Source organism: Xiphophorus maculatus, chromosome 14 (assembly GCF_002775205.1).
Source record: "Xiphophorus maculatus strain JP 163 A chromosome 14, X_maculatus-5.0-male, whole genome shotgun sequence".
In the NCBI taxonomy this organism is placed as follows: Eukaryota; Metazoa; Chordata; class Actinopteri; order Cyprinodontiformes; family Poeciliidae; genus Xiphophorus; species Xiphophorus maculatus.
The window spans coordinates 24,298,931-24,326,835 of NC_036456.1; the positions used below are offsets into that span (position 1 = coordinate 24,298,931).

Below are 27,905 nucleotides of genomic sequence, written 5' to 3' on the forward strand. Positions count from 1 at the left end.
AGAAATAAAAAGTTTTAAATAATCAGTCTTTGAGTTATTACATGTACTCTGTCTTATTAGGGTGAATTGAGTAACAAAAAGAAATAAATCTCAACAATATTTTCATTTACAGAATATAACCGTATGTTAAAAGAGGTGACTCAAAGCGGAACTTATAAATCGTTCACAGTTTCTTCAGTACAGCCACACTGAAACACGGGGAAGATAAAAACAGAGCACACGGGATAGCCTTAGCTTTTGTTCTGTTTTCTGAGGACGGGTTTGAGGTTTAGCTAAACATTTGAGTGTTTACAGTGAAAATGTCTTCAGTTCCGCCTCAGAGAGAGTTTATCAACGAGCAGGTAACTCCTGCTGGAGAAACATTCACAGAGTGGAAAGAAATCAACGTTAAGATGGAGGAAGAGATGGAGGATCAGCGCAGACTGATGGATTTTACCCGGATACCGAGGATCATCTTACACCGGATAGGTACGAAACACCTTCATGTTTTACTGATTAGAGTTAAAAACATGTTAAAAATGTCCAGGGAGAAGATAGGAAAAGACCTGCACTTTTTTATGCCTTATTTTTTTTTTTTTTGTTGCTTATATAAATTATTGTAATTTTCTTCCTTAAAAAACAACAACATTTTTATTTAACTTTATATTTTGTCCATCTGATTATGTACTTTTTAAATATCAAATGATTGATAATTTGATCAGTTGCTCTGTGTTTGAATAAACTTTTCATCAAATACCTTTTTTACTCTTATTTAAGTAAAAATATGTTGAAGTAGTGCTACTGTTACCTGAGTACAATTTTTGTGTATTCGTTTCACCTTTGATAATAAATTAGTTTCTGATCTGTAGCTTCTTTAGCTGGTTAAAGTTTGTGTTGAAAATGATTAGTTTTATGTTTAATCTTATATTTATCATTGTTTAGGTTTTTTCTATGTTATTTTCCTGTATATTTTATTTTCTCTGTATAAATATAGAAAACATTTAAGTGTTTACTGATACATTAATGTTAAATATGTTAAAACTCATTCAATTTTAACTATAGATATGCAGTTTAAAAACTATAGACTCAAAATGAATGATAGAGACAATGACGCCAATGATTTCCAGGCTCTGGACAGAGAGAATAAACAGTCGAAAACAGATTGAAAGACTCCATCTTTCCCAAAATAAGAAAAATAATCCCTCTGAACTGAGGGTGAAACTTACAGTTTCAGCTTCAAAGAATCTACAAATTTCTTATGAACCTCATTCAAAAGAAATTACACGAGCATTCCCATCATTCCTCTCCAAACAATAGACTCAAATGAACCAGGTGGGGGATGAACGAGTCGTTGATTTACATCTGACTGGGAAAACATATTTGCATACTTGTGAATATGTCTTTAAAAATCACTACATAGAAATGTTTAATCTGCTGTAGTACAAAAACTAGACTCATCAACCTGGACTAGACAAATCTGAGATATCATAAAGCAATCCATCCATTTTCTGTTCACCCTTTGTCCCTAATGGGGTCGGGAGGGTTGCTGGTGCCTTTCTCTAGCTACGTTCCGGGTGAGAGGCGGGGTACACCCTGTACAGGTCGCCAGTCAATGCAAAGACATACAGGACAAACAACCATGCACACACACACAAACACCTAGGGAGATTTTAGAGAGACCAATTAACCTAACAGCCATGTTTTTGGACTGTGGGAGGAAGCCGGAGAACGCACAGCATGCACAGGGAGAACATGCAAACTCCATGCAGAAAGACCCCAGGCCGGGAATCGAACCCAGGACCTTCTTGCTGCAAGGCAACAGTGCTACCAACTGCGCCACTGTGCAGTCCATAAAGCAATCCCTAAAAATAAAAATGTTTGTTCTTGTTAGTTAAAATAGATTTAAAATAAAGAACTCAAATTAAACAATTAACAGTGGTTATTATTTGGAATGCACAATAACTACTGATAGTTACTCCAAATGCCGATAATAACCGATAACATACCTGGAAATAATAATGGCGAGTGTAACATTAATATTTAAAAATGATGTAATCCAAGAGGCAGAAGTATAAAGTCATGTCCAAATTTCAAATACTAAAATACAAACTAAATAAAGAATATTACTATTTTATGTGATGTGTATTCTGTATCTACGTAGAGGAAGGAGATTTCTGGATTGATGAGACACTGGTTCAACTATCATGATTTTGTTTTCTCAACCAGAAGTTTGTAATATCAAATTTTGATTCATCTAGCTGAGTTAATTTTTCATACTTATTAGTTTTAAAATAATCCAAGAAAATCATGTTTAGATGAAGTTTTTGATCTTTGACTGACATTTCAAAGTTTTTTTTTTTTGTCCAGATCTGTGGAAAGAGGAGGAGGTTCTAAATGAGCCCAGCAACCAAGAGGAAAACTCCACTTTAAATCAAGAGGAACCAGAACCTTTGCAGATAAAACACGAACAAGAACCAGAACCTCTGCAGATAAAACACGAACAAGAACCAGAACCTCTGCAGATAAAACACGAACAAGAACCAGAACCTCTGCAGATAAAACAGGAGCAAGAAGAACCAGAACATCAACAGTTCAAAGAGGAAGAGAAGCAACTCTGCATCAGTCAGGATGAAGAGCATCTTGTGCTGAAACAGGAAACGTATCACATTTTGGTGATTCCTTCTAATGTGCAAATAATCCACAATGAAACAGAACCACAGAGGAACCAACTCATCTCTCATGGCTCTGCTGAGGATGAGAACCAGGATCAGGAAGGAAGCAATTCTGAAGACCCAGGAAAAAAGAGAGACAAAGAACAGAAACAAAAGGAGAGATGTCAGAAAACCAAACAGCCAAAAAGCAAAACTTGCAGCTCAAAACAAAATACACACAAGAAACCTCGCACTGACCCAAAATTATATTCTTGTAAAATTTGCGAAAAAACCTTTTCTCAAAAAAATTCTGTGACTCAACACATGAAAATTCACACAGGTGAGAAACCTTTCTCTTGTCCAACCTGTGGAAAAAGTTACAGTTACAAGAGTGGTTTAATTTATCACTTGAGAATTCACACAGGTGAAAAACCATTCACATGTTCACTCTGTGGAAAACATTACCCTTTAAAGGAGACTTTGAAGAATCACATGAGGATTCACACGGATGAGAAGCCTTTTTCATGTCCAAGTTGTAGAAAAGGATTCAGTCAAAAAAGCACTTTAACTCGTCACATGAGAATTCACACAGGTGAGAAGCGTTATTCATGTGTGACTTGTGGAAAACATTTTGGTTACAAATGTGATTTAAATATTCACATGAGGATTCATACGGGTGAGAAGCCTTTTACATGTCCAACTTGTAGAAAAAAATACAGGCAAAGAGCCACTTTAAGTCGTCACATGACAATTCACACGGGTGAGAATCCATATACATGTGTGAGCTGTGGAAAACATTTTAGTTGCAAAAGTTATTTAGATATTCATATGAGGATTCATACGGGTGAGAAGCCTTTTTCATGTGTAATCTGTGGAAAACGTTTCTGTCAAAAATCTAATCTTTCTGCACACTTTCAGACTCACACAGGTGAGAAGTCTTTTTCTTGTGACTTGTGGAAAAACTTTCCGGTTTCAATCTAGATTACTCCGTCACCTGAGATCTCACACAGGTGAGAGGCCTTCCTCTTGTGTGACATGTTTATAAAGTTTCACTCATCTGTTCATATGAGGGAGCATGACGGCATAATTTGAACCTTTGAATTTTCTCAGTGACTTGCTGTTTGGAAGTGGAGTATTTATAGCTGGATGACATTTAGAAAATGTAGCAGCTTTGTTAAAACATCATTTCAAATAAGAAATCATTTTGTTCTGGTAGTTTTACCTTTCCATCTAAATGTTTCTTTTTAAGTGACATTGTTTCCCTATTAATTGTTTCTTATTTGAAAAATGAATTTGAATGCTTTAGGAGTTATTAAGAACATTGTATTTTGTATTACTTTGATGATTTTGGTTAGCAGATACATGTTAGCTCTTAGTGAATGCAATATATGTGCTGGTAGGTTACAAATGAATTGCCCCTTGGGAAGAATATGTTTGTCTAAATTTGAATCTGAATATCATATTTATTTTTTATTTTCTGTTTGAGATTCAGGACAAAAATAAATATTTCTGTTGATTTGATGGCAACGATGCAGACATGAGGTTTATTCAGTCATAGTTAAGTCTGAGAATTGTCTTTTTGTGTAAACGTGCATTATCTCTGTCCTTGTAAAAATGACTCTACATAGTAAAGTTTTGTTTAAGTAGTTTTATTTTCATTCAGTAGCAGATTTCAGACTGGGTTTTGTTGGTTCACAATTCTATTTGTCTATTTTGTTTTTCCTTGATGAACTAAACATTGTGTAATTTTGTATAAATTTATATATGAATATTTTTAATGTAGTGAGTTTATAATGTAAAGACAAAATGCTCCTTCTCCCAAAAAGAAATATTTAAAAAAATATATATCTTTGAAGTTACCATGGTAACGGTTAACCTACTTGAAGTTTTGCCCTTTGTGACACAATATTTGGTGAAATAGCTCCTCAAACAGTGAGTATTGATCTAGTTAAGATGATGTAAGGTATTGAGAGACGCTTTTTTCATCTCGGCTCTGGTTGTTTTGTCAAACGTACCGCTGTTTCAAGCCACAATGATCTCCAGGTTCAAAGCTTTCAAACTCAGTATAGGACAAACACTTTGGTCCACTGGAGTCTGCAGGAATCAGGGGAAAGTCATCATCACTCCAACCTCTGGTGCAGTTTGCAGCTACAGGTAATATCACATGAACAGCAGATCTGAAATTAAAGGTGCATTCCCAAACTTCATCAGTCCAAGGTCAACCAGACGGCATGAAGAGATGACAGCTGCTGAGATGCCTGCAAATATTGGCCACCATTCACCATTTCCATCTAATAAGTGTATTATTTATTCCTCCAGTTTCCATGGTGATCATTAAATGCTTTCCTCTGGTTCAGATTTCACTCCAGTAAAAGTCCATTCACATCCAAAATGGCGTCTCACAACTTTATATGATTACGTCACAGTGCTGCCATCTTGTGACAGAAACATGTCCCTGCAGCTCAGCGGAGATAAATAAGCTGCAGGTTTTTGTTTCTGTTTCCATTTCAGTGATTTTAGTTCAAGATGTTTAGTCAGAAAATGTTTTGTTTCAGATTATTAAACAGGATGAAATGTTTCAATGACTGAATGAAGTCAGACAGTAAAGGTTGGTTGTAGTGTGTGAGAAATTCATCATAATTAACAGAAATAAAATGTTTGGAAGTATCAGTCTGTGAGTAATTCTTGTACTTGTCTTGTATTAAATCAATTTTTCAACAATATTTTCATTTACAGAATATAACCGTATGTTAAGGCGGAACTTATAAATCGTTCACAGTTTCTTCAGTACAGCCACAGTGAAACACGGGGAAGATAAAAACAGAGCACACGGGATAGCCTTAGCGTTTGTTCTGTTTTCTGAGGACGGGTTTGAGGTTTAGCTAAACATTTGAGTGTTTTCAGTGAAAATGTCTTCAGTTCCGCCTCAGAGAGAGTTTATCAACGAGCAGGTAACTCCTGCTGGAGAAACATTCACAGAGTGGAAAGAAATCAACGTTAAGATGGAGGAAGAGATGGAGGATCAGCGCAGACTGATGGATTTTACCCGGATACCGAGGATCATCTTACACCGGATAGGTACGAAACACCTTCATGTTTTACTGATTAGAGTTAAAAACATGTTAAAAATGTCCAGGGAGAAGATAGGAAAAGACCTGCACTTTTTTATGCCTTATTTTTTTTTTTTTTTGTTGCTTATATAAATTATTGTAATTTTCTTCCTTAAAAAACAACAACATTTTTATTTAACTTTATATTTTGTCCATCTGATTATGTACTTTTTAAATATCAAATGATTGATAATTTGATCAGTTGCTCTGTGTTTGAATAAACTTTTCATCAAATACCTTTTTTACTCTTATTTAAGTAAAAATATGTTGAAGTAGTGCTACTGTTACCTGAGTACAATTTTTGTGTATTCGTTTCACCTTTGATAATAAATTAGTTTCTGATCTGTAGCTTCTTTAGCTGGTTAAAGTTTGTGTTGAAAATGATTAGTTTTATGTTTAATCTTATATTTATCGTTGTTTAGGTTTTTTCTATGTTATTTTCCTGTATATTTTATTTTCTCTGTATAAATATAGAACAAATTTAAGTGTTTACTGATACATTAATGTTAAATATGTTAAAACTCATTCAATTTTAACCATAGATATGCAGTTAAAAAACTATAGACTCAAAATGAATGATAGAGACAATGACGCCAATGATTTCCAGGCTCTGGACAGAGAGAATAAACAGTCGAAAACAGATTGAAAGACTCCATCTTTCCCAAAAAAAGAAAAATAATCTCCCTGAACTGAGGGTGAAACTTACAGTTTCAGCTTCGAAGAATCTATAAATTTCTTTTGAACCTCATTCAAAAGAAATTACATGAGCATTCCCATCATTCCTCTCCAAACAATAGACTCAAATGAACCAGGTGGGGGATGAACGAGTCGTTGATTTACATCTGACTGGGAATGCTCCAAAGATGATGGACCTCCATGAACTAAAAAGAAGAAAAAAAAAACAGCTTCCAACACCAAGTTGCTGATCTGTAAACCTCCAGAATCAATAAAAACTCCTGCATGGGAGTCGAATATGGAGGCATTTTGGTGAAAAGCTGTTTGTGCCCTGTAAACTGAGAAGTTGAAGTTTAGGAGTTTTGTAATTGTAGATTTTCTTTCACTTACCCATAAATACAAAACAGCAGTTACACACTTTTTCAAATTCTTAAGACACAAATTGTAGTCTTTGAATCAAACGTTTGAAAAAAATTACGGTTTTGTCCCAAATGATCCAAAGCAAATGGTGCAAAACATATTTGCATACTTAAACAACTTGTGAATATGTCTTTAAAAATCACTACATAGAAATGTTTAATCTGCTGTAGTACAAAAACTAGACTCATCAACCGGGACTAGACAAATCTGAGATATCATAAAGCAATCCCCCAAAATAAAAATGTTTGTTCTTGTTAGTTAAAATAGATTTAAAATAAATAACACAAAATGCACATAAATGTGCATTAATATGCACATTAGTGTGCACATTATTAATATAATGTGCATTAATAATGTTATTGTTCATTATTATTTGGAATGCACAATAACTACTGATAGTTACTCCAAATGCCGATAATAACCGATAACATACTTGGAAATAATAATGGCGAGTGTAACATTAATATTTAAAAATGATGTAATCCAAGAGGCAGAAGTATAAAGTCACGTCCAAATTTCAAATACTAAAATAAAAACTAAATAAAGAATATTACTATTTTATGTGATGTATATTCTGTATCTACGTAGAGGAAGGAGATTTCTGGATTGATGAGACACTGGTTCAGCTATCATGATCTTGTTTTCTCAGCCAGACGTATGTAATATCAAATTTTGATTCATCTAGCTGAGTTAATTTTTCATACTTATTAGTTTTAAAATAATCCAAGAAAATCATGTTTAGATGAAGTTTTTGATCTTTGACTGACATTTCAAAGCTTTTTTTTTTTGTCCAGATCTGTGGAAAGAGGAGGAGGTTCTCAATGAGCCCAGCAACCAAGAGGAAAACTCCACTTTAGATCAAGAGGAAAAAGAACCTCTGCAGATAAAACAGGAGCAAGAAGAACCAGAACCTGTGCAGATAAAAAAGGAGCAAGAACCAGAACCTCTGCAGATAAAACTGGAACAAGAGGAACCAGAACCTGTGAAGATAAAACACGAACAAGAACCAGAACCTCTGCAGATAAAACAGGAGCAAGAAGAACCAGAACATCAACAGCTCAAAGAGGAAAAGAAGCAACTCTGCATCAGTCAGGATGAAGAGCATCTTGTGCTGAAACAGGAAACTTATCACATTTTGGTGATTCCTTCTAATGTGCAAATAATCCACAATGAAACAGAACCACAGAGGAACCAACTCATCTCTCATGGCTCTGCTGAGGATGAGAACCAGGATCAGGAAGGAAGCAGTTCTGAAGACCCAGGAAAAAAGAGAGATGAAGAACAGAAACAAAAAGAGAGATGTCAGAAAACCAAACAGCCGAAAAGTAAAACTTGCAGTTCAAAACAAAATACACCCAAGAAACCTCGCACTGACCCAAAATTATATTCTTGTAAAATTTGCGATAAAACCTTTTCTCAAAAAAATTCTGTGGCTCGACACATGAAAAATCACATGGAGCGTTATTCATGTGCGACTTGTGGAAAACATTTTGCTTACAAATCTGATTTAAATATTCACATGAGGATTCACACAGGTGAGAAGCCTTTTTCATGTCCAAGTTGTGGAATAAAATACAAGCAAAGAGCCACTTTAATTCGTCATATGAGAATTCACACAGGTGTGAAGCCTTATACATGTGTGAGCTGTGGAAAACATTTTAGTTGCCAAAGTTATTTAACCTGTCATATGAAGAGTCATACGGGTGAGAAGCCTTTTTCATGTGTAGTCTGTGGGAAAGGTTTCTCTCGAAAATCTAATCTTTCTGTACACTTTAAAATTCACTAGGTGAGAAGTCTTTCTCATGTGTAATCTGTGGAAAACGTTTCTGTCAAAAATCTAATCTTTCTGCACACTTTCAGACTCACACAGGTGAGAAGTCTTTTTCTTGTGACTTGTGGAAAAACGTTCCGGTTTGAATTTAGATTAGTCCGTCACCTGAGATCTCACACAGGTGAGAGGTCTTCCTCTTGTGTGACATGTTTATAAAGTTTCACTCATCTGTTCATATGAGGGAGCACAGAGCACATGACGGCATAATTTGAACCTTTGAATTTTCTCAGTGACTTGCTGTTTTGAAGTGGAGTATTTATAGCTGGATGACATTTAGAAAATGTAGCAGCTTTGTTAAAACATCATTTCAAATAAGAAATCATTTTGTTCTGGTAGTTTTACCTTTCCATCTAAATGTTTCTTTTTACGTAACATTGTTTCCATATTAATTGTTTCTTAATTGAAAAATGAATTTGAATGCTTTTAGAGTTATTGTATGTTTGTTGTACTTATAGTTTTACTTCGATGATTTTGGTTAGTGGATTCATGTTGGCTGTTACTGAATGCAATATATTTGCTGGTAGGTTACAAATGAAATACTTTGGTCTAAATTTGAATCTGAATGCAATTTTTTAAAATTATTATTTTCTGCTTGAGTTCGAGATTCAGGACAAAAATAAATATTTCTGTTCATTTGATGGGAATGATGCAGAGATAAAGTTTATTAAGTCATAATTAAATCTGAGAAGTTTTTTTTTTTTTTTTTGCCTGTAAATATTTATCGACTTTATTCTGTGTTGCGGGGTGATTGGATGGCGGTCTTTCTGAAACCACACAGTAAAAGTGTGTAAAAGTGCAGCACACTGCGACCTCGCAGGTCCATGTACAGAGTTAACAACGTCTGGGCTTTAAATTATCCCGTCGCTTAAACAGTAAAACCAGGAGGAGAAAAATGTGATCTGCAAAGTGTGTGGAAGAGAGGAAATACTAGCATTATGTTTTACCACCTTAAAATGAAGCATGTACTTGAATGTAACCAGTTACAGAAGCATCTCAAAGAAACAAGTGTCAGATTTCTAAGAAAGCTCTCAGATCACAGCTGGGAGAAACAGGAAGTCTTTATTAGATCCTCTAACCCACCAGAAGCCTCCACCAGCCTTCTTATCCAGGTCTTTTCATAAAGAGCCTCTGGGGTTTTCAGTCTCGAGTCTGGACTGATGGTCCTGAGTCCTGAGCCGTCCTTCCGTCTGTCTGTCTCTGACGTACCGAACCCGTCCTAGAACTGGTTCGTTCTGAGGCTCTGGAAGAACATCATCATCAAGACAGAAAAAAAAAATCACTGGACTTCTCAACAGTATATTTTCTCCAGCAATTATGCTTGAAAATGATCTATCTGTCTGTCGCTCTGTCACCAAATGCTCTCTTATTTGCTAAAGTAGGAATTTTATGTTATTTTTTAAAATTTTTGTGTTTGTAAAATTAACTAAGCAAAGAAAAAATAAATTTGTCTTGTTTTATTTCTTTTTATGACTTTACTGCTGCTTGTAGTTTCTTCCTGTTACCATGGTGATGGTCGCTGGTATTTTTAACCTGGCCAAGTTTTTTCTGCATTAAAAACAGTCGACAAAACCACGTAAACGCGTCGGCGCAGTTTGTTACTAGACAGAAGAGAAAATTACTTCATACTGAATAATTTTCAACCCCTCAGCTGCAACTGTTCTGGTTTATGATGCATTCAGGTTCTGTTTTTTTTAAATTGTTGTTCAACATCAGTAATTTTCCAAAAAGCAGATAAATTTACACCATTTAACTCATATCAACACAGAGTGATAGAGGAACTTTTTAACTGATTCACCTGTGATTCGGTGAGTTTTTCCTTCCTGTGTGACGCTGACGGTGTAGGACACAACGCTGTCCACTGACCCTGCAGAAATAAGAAATAAGGTACGAGAAAAAATTAAAAAGTTTATTCACTCCCTCATAGATTTCTTCTGTTTTTGCTTTATTGCACTGAAATGCTTCAGATCAAACTCGTATTGAATCAGACAAAAATTTCCTGAATAAGAACATCAACTCACAAAATGTTAGTGAAGTTTTATTTTTTATGTTCAACATATTCAACTCTTTATTTTAAGGTAAAAGTTCATCTTGAGTATCAAGCAGCCAACAGGAGGATTGTTATTCCTCAACTGGGAAGTTTAGAGATGATCTTCAGAAACCAAATTGAAATTTAATTTCATTCAAACAGATAAAAACAAGAAAAGTTGCTGAGCCAAATCTAATTTAAGTCATTAAATTAGCAAAAAAAAGTCATTGCAGTTCATATTTTATGTTTAAGATATTAAACTCTTAATCTAATCAACTGAAGATGGATATGAAACTGATGACTAAAAAACTTTTCATTATAATTAAGAGCAAATATTGCAGATTTAAGTTTGTAGCTCTGAAATGCAGCAGTTTATAATTAATTATATTGATGTTTTCAGCAGAGTTCTTTATGCAGAATATAACACCTTGTTACCAGTTATGTTTTAAAAATGAGTTTTTCTATATATCTCAGGAAAAAAAAGCCAACCTTCAAAAGGAAACAATCAGCTGTAGGAAACCATCTTTTAATAACTTTAATATTAATTAGAGGTTATGGAGCTTTTTACTCTCGTTTCATGAACGGTCCTCCATGTTCAAGCAGAAACACTCAAACGAAAAGCAACAGGATGTGAAATTCTTGTTTATTAGAAAAGACACTGACCTTTGTGGTTTCTCCCGACGCAGAGCAGCAACATCATGATCAGCAGAAAACAGCCGACCGCAGCAGGAAGCAGAATGTGTGCGAAAGCAGCAGTAAACGTCTGAGGTCTGCGTCCTTCAAGAGGAAAGCAGAGCAGGTTAGCTGGCCTACATACATATGGGCAGAGTTGGGCAGTAAATAGTTACATTTAGTCAGTTACATTTTCTTGAATAACTTTGTTTTTGAAAAAAACTTACTTTTAGGAGTATTTTTACTGTGGCAGCTCTATGTAAACTGGTGGCAGGTTGTAACCTCAATAAAAACCATAAATGCTCTGAACTTTAGAAATGATCGCAACTCCTTCTTAAGGAAGATGTTCAAATTTATACAGAATGAAATGGATTTTTATGGTTACGGCTCATTCAACTGGGGATTAATAACCAGGTAATTCAGTTTCTCTTCAGTTCATTTAAACGTAGAGAGAGGACTTTAAAATTAAAGTCACCTGAAGAGTCGTCAAAACAACTCAAATATAGGAATCAATTTGTTCCGTATTTATTTCAGATGACTTGGATTCACATCATTCTAAACCAATAAAGCTACAAATGTAAGTAAGAAATATCATAAAACAAGGTAATGTTGGATTAATTCTTTTCAAAATGAACGGGCAGCTCTACAATAATATAAAAGTATAATAATCTATATTTTTGTCTCTTGTCTTTGCATAAATATAATAAATAAAACATGAAGTTTAGCTTAAAGCCACAATCAGACATAAGTAATGCCTGTTACTGGTTTTTTGTTTGTTTTTCATGATGTAAAGCACTTTGAAATGTCACGTTAATGAAGTATGCTATGTTGATTTATTGATTTATTGATAGATTGATAAGAGAGACTTCATGTTGAGACTTCCTCACCTCTTACTGCCAGCCAGGTTTCGGCTGATTCTCCGACTCCAGAGGCGTTACATTTGTAAAATCCTTCATCAGATTTAGAAACGCTCCGGACAGTGAACCGTCCCGTAGAGCTGCTCCCGACCAGAACCCCGTTTCCATAGAAACGAGTTAGACCGGAGGATAACGGTGGCTTGAATCTGCAGTGAAGAGTCAGATTTTCTCCTTCACTAACTGGATGTTCAGGTCCTTCCAGGATCAAAGGTTCATCTGAGAAACAAAAATGTTGAATATTTAACAACGAGATTCAAGTGAAGAAAACTTTTATGAACATTTTTACTCATTTTACACACGAGCCTGTGATGTTTGAGCAGAATATCAGATTTAATCTCATAAACAGCAGAGAACACGACTTGGTTGTAAACTTTCCTTTGATTCTCTCCTGAAACTATTCAGGATCAAAACCGTCCTCCTTAACGTCAATCACAATCAATAAATCAATCAATAAATCAGTCAATAAATCCTTTTTTTTAAATTAAATACTTGCAAATAATAGCTGATTTATATTTTCCCTTTACATGAAACATGAGGAAGAACATCTTCATAATTAATCTTTGTATTATAAATGTGATATTCTCTAGTATGACAGAGTATCAGGGCTAAGAAAAGAAATACAATAAAATTACCAGAATAAAGTTGCAGTTTATTCTGATAGTATTATAACTTTATTCTGACAATTTTATTTTTTTGTTTTTTATTCTTAGTATGGCCCTAAAACTCCATCATACTGTAGACCTGCGTTGCCTTCATGCAAACATTTTTAGATATTTGTTGCATTCAGTGTTGCTCTGATTCATGAGCAGAAACAGAAACAAGCTGAGAAGATCAAACTCCGATTTTAATATTTCTGTAATCTACAGAGAAGTTTGAGAAACTAAACCTCAAATGTTTGACTTCACCAAGTTTTTATCTACATCCTGTTTGGTGTTTCTAAGACTTTTCTCTCTGCCAGACCACAAACAGGTCGTCTCTCGTCACACTGAGTCAGTCTGAGTGTTAGAGTTTTATCCCACCTGTTACACTGATGTTAACGGCGTCGCTGCGTTCTCCTGCTGCAGATTCACACCAGTAAACTCCTGAGTCGTGTTCATACAGCTCAGAAAAGAAGCATTCAGTTTTATCAATGTGAGTTGAATACTGGAGACAGAGTTCAGTTGTTTGTTTTGGTGTAATTCTTCTGACTCTAAACTCAGACGAGTTTCCCTCACAGCTCAGAGTCAAAGATTCATACTGGAAGAACTGGGATCTGCTGGGAAAGAGTCTCAGACAAACTGCAAAGAGGAGAAAATGTTCTTTAGAATCTGTTTATGATTGATTTACATCAGAAAAAAACATTAATCCTATTTAAGTTATTGATCAAACGCTTTAGCTGAGGTTATTTAAAACAGAATCACGTTTATTTGTATTTTCTCAGCAGTTTTGCTGTTGAACAACTAAAGAAGATGAGTTGATGCAGCTGAGAGTTGGTTACTGTTGCTCATCATAAATAATCGATCCGACCTGATAAATCGATAGCGATCAATGCTAACACCAAAGCAGGAAATGATCTGATCTGGAGGAGCAGTAAAACGTTTCCCCACAATAAAGTAATTATTGAGCAGAACATGGTTTTCATGAAAAACATTCTTGTTTTGGTTGTATTTTAGTTACGGTTAGGTTAGACCTTGACTTGAGAGAAATGTTTTACTAAAGTTTATTCTGGATTAAAAGGAAAAATAAATAAATCTAAACCTGAAAAGTGAGTAAGAATCAATAAAACACAAGATGGTTCAGAAATAAACCATCTTGTTACTTTAAAAAGTCTTTAAAGTAAATTATAGCTGATTTTTACTCACCAACGGCGGCACAGAGAGCTGTTACCTCCATCCTGAGCTGCTGTACTGGCAGAAAGGCGGTTTGTTCATCTCAGCTCTGGTTTTGTGTCAAACGTACTGCAGCTTCCTGCCAGAATGATCTCCAGGTTCAAAGTCATGAAACTCAAAGGAGGTCAAACACTTTGGTCCACTGGAGTCTGCAGGAATCAGTGGAAAGTCATCATCACTCCAACCTCTGGTGCAGTTTGCAGCTACAGGTAATATCAGATGAACAGCAGATCTGAAATTAAAGGTGCATTCCCAAACTTCATCAGTCCAAGGTCAACCAGACGGCAGGAAGAGATGACAGCTGCAAACATTGGCGGCCATTCACCATTTATATCCAATCAGTGGTTTATTTATTCCTCCAGTTTCCATGGTGACCATTAAATACTTTCCTCTGGTTCTGATGTCACTTCAGTAAAAGTCCATAAAGATCCAAAAACTTTATCTGATGCTCCATGATGAAAGTCGTTCATTCACGTTGATCCAGAAACTGATGGACTTTGTCCTCAACACTGCTGAGCTCCATTGAACCAGCATTATATGGGTTACAGTTGTTACTGCGCCCTCTGGTGGTGACACGTAAACACAACATAATCAGAAATTGTTTCTAAATAAATGAGACATATTAGCGAAGTTTTGATGAAAGATTTAAAAAAGACAGTTTTGATATTGAAATTGAGAAGTTCTGATATTTTTTTATTTGTAAATCATTTGTCTTCTTTTATTGTTGGATATTAATGTTTTTTTTTTAAGATGTTGAAGCTTCGTTGGATCAGAACCAACACTTTTCATACCCTGAGTGTCTCCTGATGAACGCTGGAGACAGAGAGGGAAGAGACCAGAGCACAGAAACATTTTCATCTTAAAACATTTTTGCTTTCAGTTTTGTGTTTTTCCACGTTTTAGTTTGAGACAAGTTGTGGTTGTGCATAATGCAGCGGAAGTCAAAGGGCAAGTCTAAGCACATATTTCTGGCACAGTTCCCAGATGGATCAGTCAATGTGTTGACTGATCTTGTATCATATTAATATCCAGGAAAAAAAATCCCAGAGATTCTCAGGATGTTTTCGACTCACTCAAAATGAAAAGCACTCATGGAGAGTTTTCTGGTTTCAAAAAGGAGCGTTTTCTTTACTCATAAAAATAACAGAAATATTCTCCGAGTGGACTTCATACAAAAGTTAAAATATAAACATTAATTTTGTTTTGAAAACTGTTTCACTCCTTCACCAAACAATCAGATCAACCACAGCAGCTTGTTAATCACAGCAGGAGGCTGACTGACCAGGAGGAGGGTCTAGTCAAAGTAAATAAATAACAATAGATCTACCAACAGCATAACCTTGGACCTAAACAAGAAACGACAGAAACAAGCTCTGACACGTTTGAGTGATGCAACAACAGAAAGTCAGGATGCATCAGTTTCTTTATTTTGGTAAAGAAAAACATGCAGCTGATATTAAGTGGTATTTATTGTCCAGAGAAAAACTCTGGTCCAGATAAGAAATGGCAGATTTTGGTCCGGCCAACAGAAATGTTTTATTTTAAAGGAAGCTGAGAAGAGCAAAGACTTCTGCATTTAACTCTGATTTTAAATCTTCTGATGGCTCCAGTTTACAATCAGAAGCTTTTATTTTGGAGTTTTCAGCAAAATGAAGATCAAATGGCTTCAGTGGAGGTTTTATAAATGGAAATGATTTATTTAAACCAAAGACTATCTCCATACTGGTTAAAATGATAAAGCAGAACCAGAACAAATGTCAGAACCAGCATTGAAATGTGTCACCATATCATACTATGTTTTAGGAATGTCAGCTTCCCTCCTATAGATCAGCACCAGCAGAGATAAAACAGCTTGTTTGTGGCTTTTCACGTTTCTTAACTGAACATTGTTCCATGTTTTTTTCTTTATTAAAATATAATATTACAGCTTTTTATTATTATTTTGGCAAACTTCTTCAATCAGAGAACATGTATTCCCATAATCAGCACAAACTCAAAGTCTGAACTCTGCAGAATCTTTACTGAATGAAACATTTTTGAAATTGATGAAAATTTTTATTATTTTAATACCACATTGTAAAAATAATTTCAACAAATATTCTAAAAATCACTTATTTGTTGGAAAAATCTGATATCAGAGAACATGGATGTCAGAACTATAAATGTTCTGCTGACATCATCAAATATGAACAAATGAAACGTCGACCATCAGGTGAATTTGAACATTCAGTTCTGATGTGAAAACACAGATTTAGAAATGTTTCTTTAATGAAATGTGTTTATTTCTAACAGCTTTAAGACGTGATTATTGAATATTGATCTGATCAGTTGATCAGCAGCTTCATCCTGATGCTTCAGGTTGAATTCAGATCAGGTAACATGATCCTGAGATTCTGGATCAGAACCAAGAACCCGTCCTCACCAGATATTCAGACGACCAGCTGCAGAACAGCAGCAAAATCCAGCCTCATGCAGGTCAAAGGTCAGGCTGTGGTGTGCAGAGGAAACCAGAATCCTCCAACATTAACAACTTTCTAAACAAATACCTGCAGAACAAAATGCATCTAACAAGGTGAAGCTGTTTAGTCAAAGAGAGACTGAATTACAGAATGATTTACTTCTGTAAGAACAGAGAAACCACTGATGATTTCAGATGAACAAAGTGATTTACTGCTAAAAAACACCTACAGCCTGCAGGCAGAAACATGGAGTCACACAGTGAAAGGCTGGAAACCTTAAAACTGAGTTGTAGCTTCAGAACCAGTAGTAGTGGCTGCATAGAAGGAAATGAATAAAATTATTTTATGTCATGACAAACTTTTAATAGAGTCTGCACTGATCAAACACATTATTTTCCATAAGCATGTTTATAAAAAGAAAACAATGTGACAAGTGAAGGCAAATAAAATCACTGCTTTCACCAGCAGAGAGAAAGAATAGAACTGGTTTCTCTGATGGGTGAAGATCATGGTGGAAATTATGATAAGAAATTTATTTGTTTAATTTATGTTTTCTATTTAATTGCCCTTTGGGACCAATAAAATATTTTTGAATTTATACTTGAATCTTTTTTAATCTGAATCTCATTGAGGTGATTTTGTCGACTGCAAGGCTAATTCAGTTCAAAACTTTAATAAAACATAAAGCAACAACAGGCCTTTTAACCAGTTAGCTATAAAAACACAAACACCTGGTTTTTCCAAGATGATCTCCTCAACTTCCTGTCTGCCTGAAAACTCAGATCTGTCTAAACAAAGCTCAGAAACAGAATATCTTCAATAAAATGTTTTGATCCTTTTAGTTTCTGACCTTAAAGCAACATTTTAATCTTCCATCTCTGCAATGTTTCATCTTCAGTACTAATGCAACAATCTGTAGGAAGCTTCTATTTATAACTGGAGGAGGAAGGAGCCGTTGTACAAAAATGAAACCAAATATGGCTAGAAGCGCGTCATAAGTATCGAGTAATACTCCATAATACATTGAAACCAAAGAACAAAACCTTTTTACAGGCCCAAACATTTGTTTAACAAATAAAAAGTACTGTGTAAACAATTTTTTTCTTTTTTTTTTACAAATAACTACTGTACTGTAAAATAATAATTTTAATATGAACTGAAGGCGGATTCCTGTGCCCGAATTGCGGAGATCAGCGCCGCCCCACCGTGACCCGAGTCACTGCATTAGAAAGGGAGAAAATAAAAAATGATTATGAAAAAAACAAAACAAAGTACAGTAGGACAAATAGTGACTCACGTGTATTTCACTGCTCTTCTGACTGAGCCGCTGCATCCTGACTCCGCTCTGTAGCGGTTTTTTTTCTTCTAAAGCCTGCGGTGCAGGTGTGTTTTTTCAAGAGAATAACATAGTTATTGGTAGTTGTTGTTGCTCTTTTTTTTCTGGGCAAAAAGATTCTTATAAACCGACATACCACCATTGATTATGTTAAATATGGCAAGCTGTTTTACGTATGTGTACATATTAAACCGCAACGTTGTTGACACACAGGTAGAGAAGAAGCGGAGAGACTGTTTAGCCAATCAGAATGCAGAACACAATGCACGATGCAAATCCGTGAAGCAGCGAGACGTGAAAGGTGAACCTCGAAATAGCGACGGTTCACAGTACTCCGATGTTGTTTTGTTACTCAATCTGCTGCAAGTTGGCTCAATTTTGACGCGCAAGACGTAACCGGTAAAATCCAGTTTAGGATTTTCAAAATAAAAGATCCGGAAGTAATTCATTATTTCTTGCGCGGCCCGGTACTGGTCCGCGGCCCGGTGGTTGGGGACCACTGCACTACGCCACCACGGCACGCCCTCTGCTTGACTTTTTATTGGATAGTTAGATTACTTTTCTTGACATTCTTGTCCTCAGAACTGGTAACATTTTGGTTTTGAAAAAGCGACTCCATCCACTGAGGAGGGAAAGTGGAAGCTGTATGGATGAATGAACAAATTAAAACAGTTACACAAAAGTGTTTGACTGTAAAGATGGTTTGTAGTTTGTTTTGTTGCAACCTGAAGTGTGAAATAAACTTCAGTGGAGTTTGAAAACAATATACAGTACAGACCAAAAGTTTGGACACACCTTTTAATTCAATGAGTTTCCTTTATTTTCATGACTATTGACATTGTAGATTCACACTGAAGGCATCAAAACTATGAATAACACATGTGGAAATATGCACTAAACAAAAAGTGTAAAACAACTGAAAATAGCCCTTATATTCTAGTTTCTTCAAAGTAGCAACCTTTTGCTGTGATTACTGCTTTGCACACACTCTGCATTTTCTTGATGAGCTTCAAGATTTAGTCACCTGAAATGGTTTTCAGTTCATAGGTCAACCTGCCCTGTCAGGTTAATAAGTGGGATTTATTGCCTTATAAATAGTCATGAAAATAAAGAAAACCCATTGAATTAGAAGATGTGTCCAAACTTTTGGTCTGTACTGTATGTGTTTAGGTTTATTTCTGATTGAACGATGTGTGAGACCAGTTGATTTTTCTTTTCTCTTTTGGGGGGATTTTATTGTAATCCATAGAGGAGCTCAGAAAATCTTTGGGAACCTCTGCTGTGACCTGAGCAGCTCAACCTGGAGGAAAGAATAAGAGGAGGCAGAAGGTTTGTTTTTCCTCTGAGCAATAAGGAAGTTTTAGGTTTAGACAAGACTCCGTCCACAGCCAACATGAACAGTCATGTTTCACTTAACCGTCAACTTAACTGCAGACGGGGGATGTTTTTGTTTTTGTTTCAGCTTGAATAATTAAACTGAGTCACATCGTCAGTGTGAAAGAGGAACAGAATATTTCTATATTTAAAATAAAATAGAGGATCAGATAAATGTGATATTGATTGAAGTAGCAGCAGCCATGCTGGACTTTTACATGAACTTCTGTAATTCTCTTTAATAAGTGTTCATTTTACTCAGTTTTATTTTATCTTATTAAATATTCTCTTTAATTGGCTACAGCATTATTTTGTTTTCTATTATTATTAAATTTTTATATGTTTTATCTCTATTTTTTGTATCAGTTAAATTTGACATGACTAATGGAAGACTTTTCATTTTTATTTCAGTCCTTTGTGAATTATGGCTGGATTAATAATCCATCATCTATTATTCTCCCTTATTTGGATGATTTCTGTTTGTTATTGATTTGAATCTTCTAAACCTGTTTGCACCATTAACTGGTTATTTTTCACATCATTAGATTGAAGTTATTTCTGTTTAATTTCTGACATCTGGGCTTTAATCATGTTCATCTTCAGTGGTTCATATTAAAATCAAAGTGGAAAATCTGCTTTAGTGGCTGAAAATGTGTTTAGAAATTGTGTAAAAATAATGAATAGTGGAAGAAAATCGACAAAGATAAAAATAGTCCAGGAAGTGGATTTAATATGAAAAGCTGGAACGTTGTGTGTGATGAACGAGGCTGTTTTATTAACCAGAGACAAGAACAAACAAGTACAGGAATGTAGCCTGAAGGGTCTGAGCACTAAATGAAAATATCCTATTAGATCTCCACACTTGTTCTGTCTTTACTGTGATTCCACCTACTGGGCCACACATAAACCCATGTGGGGCCCAGAAACTTTCCAGTGAACAGCAAAGAGCACAATTGGAAATATCTTAATTCTCCACAGGTTTAATCCAACAGGTTACAGGTGAGTCAGTCTCTTCTGGTTTATTGTTGGTCAGTTTTTATTCTGACTCTTTTAAGATGAACTCTGTTAAAATATTTAACGGCTTGATAATCATTAGTGCTGTTGACAAACTAGAACTTGTTAAAATGATAAAAATCTGATTTCTATTGTTTGTCAGAGATGTATTTAAAATAATAATTCGACTTTCTGGTTTCTGACAGACGTTTAGAGAATCTGTTTCAGAACCACAGACAATAATAGAAACACAGATTTTATATCATTTATTGAGACGATCTGCTGAAAAATATGGTGGAGATTTTAAGATGAGCCAAACTGAACTTTGAACCATAAACATGATAGTTAAAGAAGGAATCAGGTTAAATAAGTTGCTCAGTGCAGTGAGAAATCATTTATTGTTGAGCTGGAAAAAAGGTTTTAGGTACATAGAATGACTGCAGCATTAAAAACATGTAGATGAAAATAAAATCTCTGAATCATGATGTCATTTATTTTGCTCAAAACTGATTTAATGAAAATCTGACTTCATATTAAACAATAAAAGGCTTAATGCAGGAAGGTTCAACAATCAACTATTTCCACATATTAGACCTGTGAAAGGTAAAGGCAGTGGATCCACTTTGTACTGTAAAACCGTTGAAACTAGTTCAAGCAGCAGGTTTTCTGCTCTGCCGCTTTCAAGATGACGGCGACGTCATCAGGACTCAGCGTAAACGTATTAATGCCTATTATCCAATCAGCGATTTCTCAGGTCTCCATTTTGTTAATGTTGTTGTGTTTTTGAATTTGTTGAAGTGGTTTGCACCTCAGGGCCACCGTAGCAATGGCTCTAATTATAATATTGATTATTTGGTTTAGGAAGAAAAGGAGAAAAGAAACCAAACTTTTTGACAAAGAACAGATTTGTTTGAACTTGTTCTGTTTGACTTATTAGATTGTAATAATTATGACTTTGAGCCGTTTATTGATTTTCTTCAGATTCATGTTTTAAATCATTTCCAAATGATTTTATTCTGTTTCACTTTATGTGTTTAAAATATTGTTTTGAAGGGACCAATGGTGACAACAATGGTAGGAGTTTGTTATTACATAAAATGTTTTATATTAATAACAACGCTATAAACTCTGTAGAGTTTTTTACTAAAAGCTGAATTTCTCGCCATGTGTTGATTTTTGTAATACGGGCCTATTTTACGTGACTTTGCTGTTTTTTTCATGAAGATTTCGATGCAAAGGTCATTCCAGCTTTTAGTTATTAAATATTTGCTATATATGCATATTTTCTTTCTATGCGTCATGTTTGCAGAGAAACGTCCGTTTCTGTGTAACAGCGATTATTACAGAAACACTCAGTTAACAAAGATGTTTAGTTTCAATTTGATCAAACAAGTTTTTAGCAGTTTTATAATAATTAACAGCTTCTTGTCAGTTTTCTGCATTAACTTTTAAACTAAAACTAAACATTAAGCTAAACTAATTAAGCTTCAGATTTGATCAGTCTAAGTGAAACATTTTATAATCCTCCATTTTGTGCTTAACCTGGAAGCCATAAACTTTTACCAGAAGCTTTATAAAAAAATGTTTTAAATCGTCCGTCAACGTTTGAAACTTGTGAAAACTGAGCACTTTTATACATGAGGCCCCTGGAGAGGAGACAGAAAGGGAGGCCCCGTCTCTCACGTCATCAATGAAGAGAGTTAGGAATTGCCTTCATGTAAACCGTTACTCAGTTACTCTGCTGACCCTGCTGACCCTGCTGGCTCCCAGAGGAGGAATGCATCGACAAGAAGACAAAAAGAAAGACCAGCAAATGTTTTAGAGGAGAGAGATGATCTGTGCTGTGATTGATAAAATCCTGTAATAGAACAGCTACTGATCTTTATTTGTTTATGCCATGAGATAAGTATGATCTAAATGAAGTCAGGCTGAGTTATGAATCCAGATGTTCCTTGTATTGTTAGTGATGATGTTCCTGATGTTCTGCTGCCTCTCCTCCTCTTCCTCTCTCAGGATGAAGATGATCTCCAGGATCCTGCTGCTCCTCATCCTCAGCTCATGTCTCTGTGGTCAGTCTCCATCTTGTCTTTGTGACAGAAAGCTCTCTAGATGGAGCTGAAAGACTCCCATGTTCCAGTTCTCAGTGTGTCTGCTCCTCTCTTTCCCTCTCTGTCTCCTCAGCAGCAACATTTGTAGTGAATGTGACACAGAGCTGCTATCAGGCACAGGAGAACCACAGCATCACTCTGGAGTGGACCTTCACCACCAAGACTCAGGGATCCTGGAGGGATCTGTTCATCTACTGTAGGCTGGTGGCTCCTCATAAAGAATTGATCTTCTATCAGGTCCATGGAGGTGTTGAGATTCCAGATTCTCAGGATGAACAGTTTTCAGGACGAGTCCAGATTGACAAAGACGTCCTCAGAGAAGGACGAATCAGACTCCATGTGTCCAGACTGAGGACTGAAGACTCTGGTCAGTATCTGTGTGACGTGAAAACTGAAGACGGTTCCGACAAGGAAAAGTGCCAACTCAACGGTGAGTTATTTGGTCAGTTTGTTTTTTTTTTTATTTTTTTTTTACTTTCTTTGAACTTTTTAGGTCTTTGTTGAGTATAAATAGAAACTGTTTTTTAGTGAAATGCTTTAGCCTCTCTTTATTAAAGTTTATGTTTGATCACATCTCTAAGCACTAGAGGTCAGTAAGTTGACCTCACCATAGAGTGGTGATTCTAGATCAAATTCACCTGGGAAGTCAGCTGATCTAATAGATGAAAACTGTGATTCTATCACAATACTGCTGAAGAATGTGGCGTGCTGTGGTGGCGCAGGGGGTTAGCACGCCCCACATTTGGAGGACTTAGACCTGCGGACGTCGCGGGTTTGACACCCGGTCCCGACGACCTTTGCCGCATGTCCTCCTTCAAAAATGGCGCCGGCTCAGCTGGCTGCCTGCAGACACAGCTCCCGTTGTGTGTGTGTTAATCTGTGTATAAAAAAATTCTTGCTGCAACTGCGAAATAATTTCCCTGCTGGGATGAATAAAATAATTCTTCTTCTAAGACAAAAGTTCAACATCTTAATTTTATTTCATCATTAAAGTGAAACTGTGAAGTTAAAACATTTAATTGGTTCAAGGGATAAATTAGTTACAGTTTCTGTGCCAGCATATATCATCATCAGAAACATATTTAGCTATGAGGGTTCTGACCCTCTCGGTCCATTACCTCGGGCCAGCTCTGGTTAGAGGACCCAGAAATTGTAGTCCAGTCCAGAACTACTTTTTTGTGTGGAGTACCTCAAGGGTCAGTACTGAGACCAGTTTTATTTAATTTGTATATAAATGACATAAGCAAAATGTCTAATGTATTAAATTTGTGTAATTTGTTGACGACACAAATATTCTTGTCTCTGGTGAAAACTTACAACTTCTTTCCATAGAAATCAGTAAATTAAAGAAATGGTTTGACAATAACAAATTATCACTAAATTTGGACAAGACTAAAATCATGGTTTTTGGAAACTGCTACAAAAATACTAAAATTCAAGTTCAGATAGAAGGTGTAACTCTAGACAGGCTTTATGTTAATAAGTTTCTCAGTGTAATAATAGATGACAAAGTCAGTTGGAAATATCATATTAAACATTTACAGAATAAACTAAGCAGGAGCAAATCAATCCTGGCTAAAGCTAGACATGTTCTGAATAACAGAATAATATAATGTAGAGTTATTCTATATAACTCTCTGATTTTGCCATATTTAACATATTGTTCAGAGGTGTGGGGAATTATTGCAAAAGCTCTTTACAGCCACTAAATATCCTACAGAAACGAGCCGTTAGAATCATCCATAATGTTGGTTATTATGAGCAACCAAACCCGTTAGTATTAAAATCTAGAATCCTTAAATTTGAAGAGCTTTAATTTAAAATGACTCAAATCATGTTTAAGGCATCTGTTGCCCACTCAAACAATAGTGATGTCGAGACATGCGGTGGTTGTAAATTTTCTTTAGTTTCATTTTTTACTGAAAATACAAACAACATTCATAAATCCGACGTGCGTCAAACTATGGCTGCTATGTTCTACTGAGCTTCTTCAGCACAGAAACTTAGGACCCAAGGCTGCCCTAAGCGCCTGTTCAAAACTGATCCCTTTCTAAACTCTTTTCACTCTCAGCCAGAATAATTACCAACATATTTATGAATGTTCAGCTTAACATGGACAATGAAACACAGAGCTTTATAATAGCAAAACAAAATATTCATAGGAAAGAAAATAGAATCATATTTTAATGGAAGAGGGTTTTGGGGGATTCCTTGGTCTAAAGTCCCCAGCAACTGGTCCCTCACACATCTAATAAAGTTCAGCCTGAGCTCATAGAGAGCCTGTTTTCTGAAAGAGATGGGGATATTACCGGTACTTAAGGGGAAACTCAAACTTAAGGATTTGTAGAAAAAGCTTTTTTATTTCAATTCATGGGGTAAAGTTATGAACAAGTTAAATGAGGAGTTAAAACAAAGTCAAAATTTATTAGTTTATTAGTGTTTAGATTAATCCAGACTGACCATCCTGGAGCTCTGAGCAACACTTAAAGAAGGAGCCGTGTGGTACCGGTACCGGTCCAGCTGCAGTCATCCTTCAGTCAAGCCGAACGTTTTGTGAATGAACCTTTATGGACAGAAATCATCTATATTCTGTAAATATAAACTTGTAAATATAATTTCTCTATTCAGAATAAACGTCCACATTCCCAGTCAATGGACTCTCTGACTCTCTGTCTGTCTTTAAATCGCTGAACGTTTTGCTGTTCAGGTATTTTCACAATCTCTTTATTTTATCTTTTTTATTATTTGGATTTTTTCTTTCTTTAAAATGTATTATTTTTATTTTTGTGAGGCTACCTTATGAGCCCTGAAAGCACCTTTTAGATAAAATATATTATTATTATCATAAATACTTATACTGATACAACAACAAGGACGTTGCCATGGTTACTGGTTCACGTGGCGGCAGACTTCTTGGTATCTATACTCATTTACATATATATTTATGGATGTTAACAGGGCGACCAGCAGCTGCTCTCTATTTCCAACAAATTGTGATTTATAATTAAAGGTGTGCACGCCTTTATGCATCCGGATATTTTATCCGCCACACTTTTCTAAATTTGTATGTTTTAGTGTGAAAACTGAGCACCGTTTTATACATGAGGCCCCAGATCTGTTGTTCCAGTCCAGGTCAGAGTCCAGTGTCTCTCCTTGGTCTCTGTTGCTGCTGTGGAAGTGGACCGCTTCACTTTGACCTCTGACCTTTCTGCTCTGTTTTCTCTGTCCTGTAGTTTCTAAAATGATCTCAGCTGTTCCTGGACAGAGCGTCTCTCTGCCATGCCGACTCCCCAACATCAAACCTGCTGTGGTTGTGCAGTGGACCCGACCGGACCTGGAACCAGAATATGTCCTCCTGTTCAGAGATGAGCAGCCTGATCCAGAGAACCAGCATCCATCTTTTAGGAAGCGGGTGGAGCTGCAGGAAAGACGGATGAAGGACGGAGACGTGTCTTTGCTTCTGAGCAACGTGACGACCAGCGACTCGGGAAAATACGAGTGTCGAGTTTTTCAGAGAGTATCATCCGGCAGGAAGACAGTAAATTTGACCTCTGACCCCATCTGGATCGTCTTCCTGGATGTAGCGCCTCCTCCAGGTGAGTTTTCATGGTTTCTATATCCCAGTGACAGAAGGAAGTTGCATAAAGTGTTTTAATGTTCAGATCAGTGAATCTTCTTAAAGGTGAAAATGTCTTTAGAGTCTCTGTGGGGGCTGTGGCTAATCTAAGGGGGAATATCCCTTTAAGGCCAGATGTGGTTCTGGTTCTGCAGTGAACCTGTCAGACCAGATGTTTGTTTTCTAAAGCTGCTGCAGAAAGCAGCTGGTCTGAGAGCAGCAGATGAAGAGAAATGGATTCTGACCTTCAGCTCTGATTCTGTTTTACAGAAAACGTGGTGGGAAGAAAAGAAGATGGAAGCAGAAACAACCATGTTGGACTGATTGTTGGAGCCATTCTGATTATTGGAGCCGTTCTGATCGCTGCACTGATTATTGGTTTGATTCTTCATCATTATGTTATTAAAACAAAAGAAGAGGAAACAGAAGATGAACAGATCACCGAACTCACAGTGAGTGTTAAGGACGGTTCTAGTTCAGATCCCCAACCTTGATCCTCAGAGCTCAACATCCTCCATGATTTGAATGTGACTTTGCTCTAACAACTTGATTGCAATGATTCCATCAGCTCCTCTGCAGGCCATCAGGTTCTGCTGAGGAGTTTTAATCATTGAATCATTTATGTGGCTACAGGGAAAGTCCTAAAGCCTGCAGGACTTTGGGCTCTGAGGACCAGGGTTGGGATCACTGCTCCAGTTGACCCAAGATTGGTTTCTTCAGCTGTTACAGTTGATATCTTGATGCAGTGAAAGTGAAATTTTGTATTTTGAACAAAGAACAAGAACACATTTATTAAACATGTATGCACAAGAAACAGTTTTGCAGCTTAAGAATCAATAATTTTATCTCCTGACTTTGTTCAAAACTGAGTGAGAAGAAATTTAAACTGTTATTATTCTTCAATATAAAACATGTATATATGATCTAAGAATAATATATCCCATTTTATTTTATTTATTTCCTCCATAGCTATTTAAAAATAGATATATATTCATATAACTTTCATTATACTGTTATATAAATATATTTATGCTTGTATATTGTTTCCTTTCTTTAGTCTTGATTTTTCACAAAGTCACTTCACATGTTGATGTTCACATGCATTTCAATGTTATTCTTATTTTTATTCATATCTGCATTGTGCCCTCCTTCTCTTTCTGCTAATTATTATTGAATATTTTTACATAGTAATTATGTGTGAATGTTATCTTTTGGGTTTATTTTCAATGGGAATTTAATGTACATGATTTTGTATAAAGTGTGTTTTTAATCTTACTGTATTAATATCCTTATTGCTTTTTTCTAAAGTGTGATTATCAACTGCAGAGAATTTTTTATATCTTTTATTCCCAGACCTAAACAAAGTAGAATAGTTAAAGTAAAGACATTGATGAATATAGAATATGCAGGAATTTCAGATCTAAAATATAAAGTTATTCTTCCAAGAACTGCAGTAAATATGATCAGATTTGATCAGACAGTTTATATGAGGTTTCCAGCAGATTTTATTTCATTCACTCTTTCAAAATGTTTATTTTTAGTTATGAGTTCTACATTGAATTGTACATTTTTCCTTCCAGACAATATAAACTTTGTTTTATTCAGGTATATTTAGAAATTATTTCTGTTAAAACTCAGGTCTAGTTTGTGTCTTCAGTCCTAATTGGATTGTTGAATTACTGATCACAAAAACATTTAAACTTCAATCATTTAATTTATGTATGTTGATATTTTGTTGCTGAGCTAATAAAATATTCAACTTTTCTTGTTTCTTTGTTTTCAGTGTTTTTCAAACTTTTCTCAGTTAAATCTTTATCTTTATAGTTAAATAAATAAACAGGAAGTAGAAACATAGAATCTGATGAAAGAT

At 35.6% G+C, this 27,905-nt stretch overlaps 3 protein-coding genes and 1 pseudogene across 6 annotated transcripts; 3 read left to right on the forward strand and 1 right to left on the reverse strand.

Annotated features, from left to right (window-relative positions):
• The first annotated feature begins 211 nt into the window (after nt 1-211).
• Nucleotides 212-5,258, forward strand: LOC111611180 (annotated as a pseudogene).
• Nucleotides 5,259-5,624: 366 nt separating this feature from the next.
• Nucleotides 5,625-26,764, forward strand: LOC111611191. Of its 4 annotated transcripts, none has more exons than XM_023347013.1 (5): nt 5,625-5,708; nt 22,325-22,380; nt 22,493-22,849; nt 25,653-26,015; nt 26,306-26,764. In XM_023347013.1, exons 2-5 carry the CDS (start codon nt 22,326-22,328, stop codon nt 26,527-26,529), a joined length of 999 nt encoding a protein of 332 aa, XP_023202781.1. In that variant the 5' UTR covers nt 5,625-5,708; nt 22,325; the 3' UTR covers nt 26,530-26,764. The 4 variants fall into 4 exon arrangements, with proteins under 4 accessions (XP_023202781.1, XP_023202783.1, XP_023202780.1 ...); XM_023347015.1 differs by having other exon boundaries at nt 22,496-22,849; XM_023347012.1 differs by lacking the exon at nt 5,625-5,708 and adding an exon at nt 20,170-20,317.
• Nucleotides 7,414-8,638, forward strand: LOC111611187 (zinc finger protein 22-like). Its single transcript, XM_023347002.1, has 2 exons — nt 7,414-7,490; nt 7,630-8,638. The coding sequence occupies exons 1-2, from the start codon at nt 7,445-7,447 to the stop codon at nt 8,619-8,621; spliced, it is 1,038 nt and encodes a 345-aa protein (XP_023202770.1). The 5' UTR covers nt 7,414-7,444; the 3' UTR covers nt 8,622-8,638.
• Nucleotides 9,757-14,177, reverse strand: LOC111611193 (Fc receptor-like B). The gene is made up of 6 exons (XM_023347019.1): nt 14,123-14,177; nt 13,301-13,558; nt 12,252-12,497; nt 11,356-11,469; nt 10,462-10,530; nt 9,757-9,906 (listed from the first exon to the last, which is right to left on the reverse strand). The coding sequence occupies exons 1-6, from the start codon at nt 14,151-14,153 to the stop codon at nt 9,782-9,784; spliced, it is 843 nt and encodes a 280-aa protein (XP_023202787.1). The 5' UTR covers nt 14,154-14,177; the 3' UTR covers nt 9,757-9,781.
• Nucleotides 26,765-27,905: the final 1,141 nt, after the last annotated feature.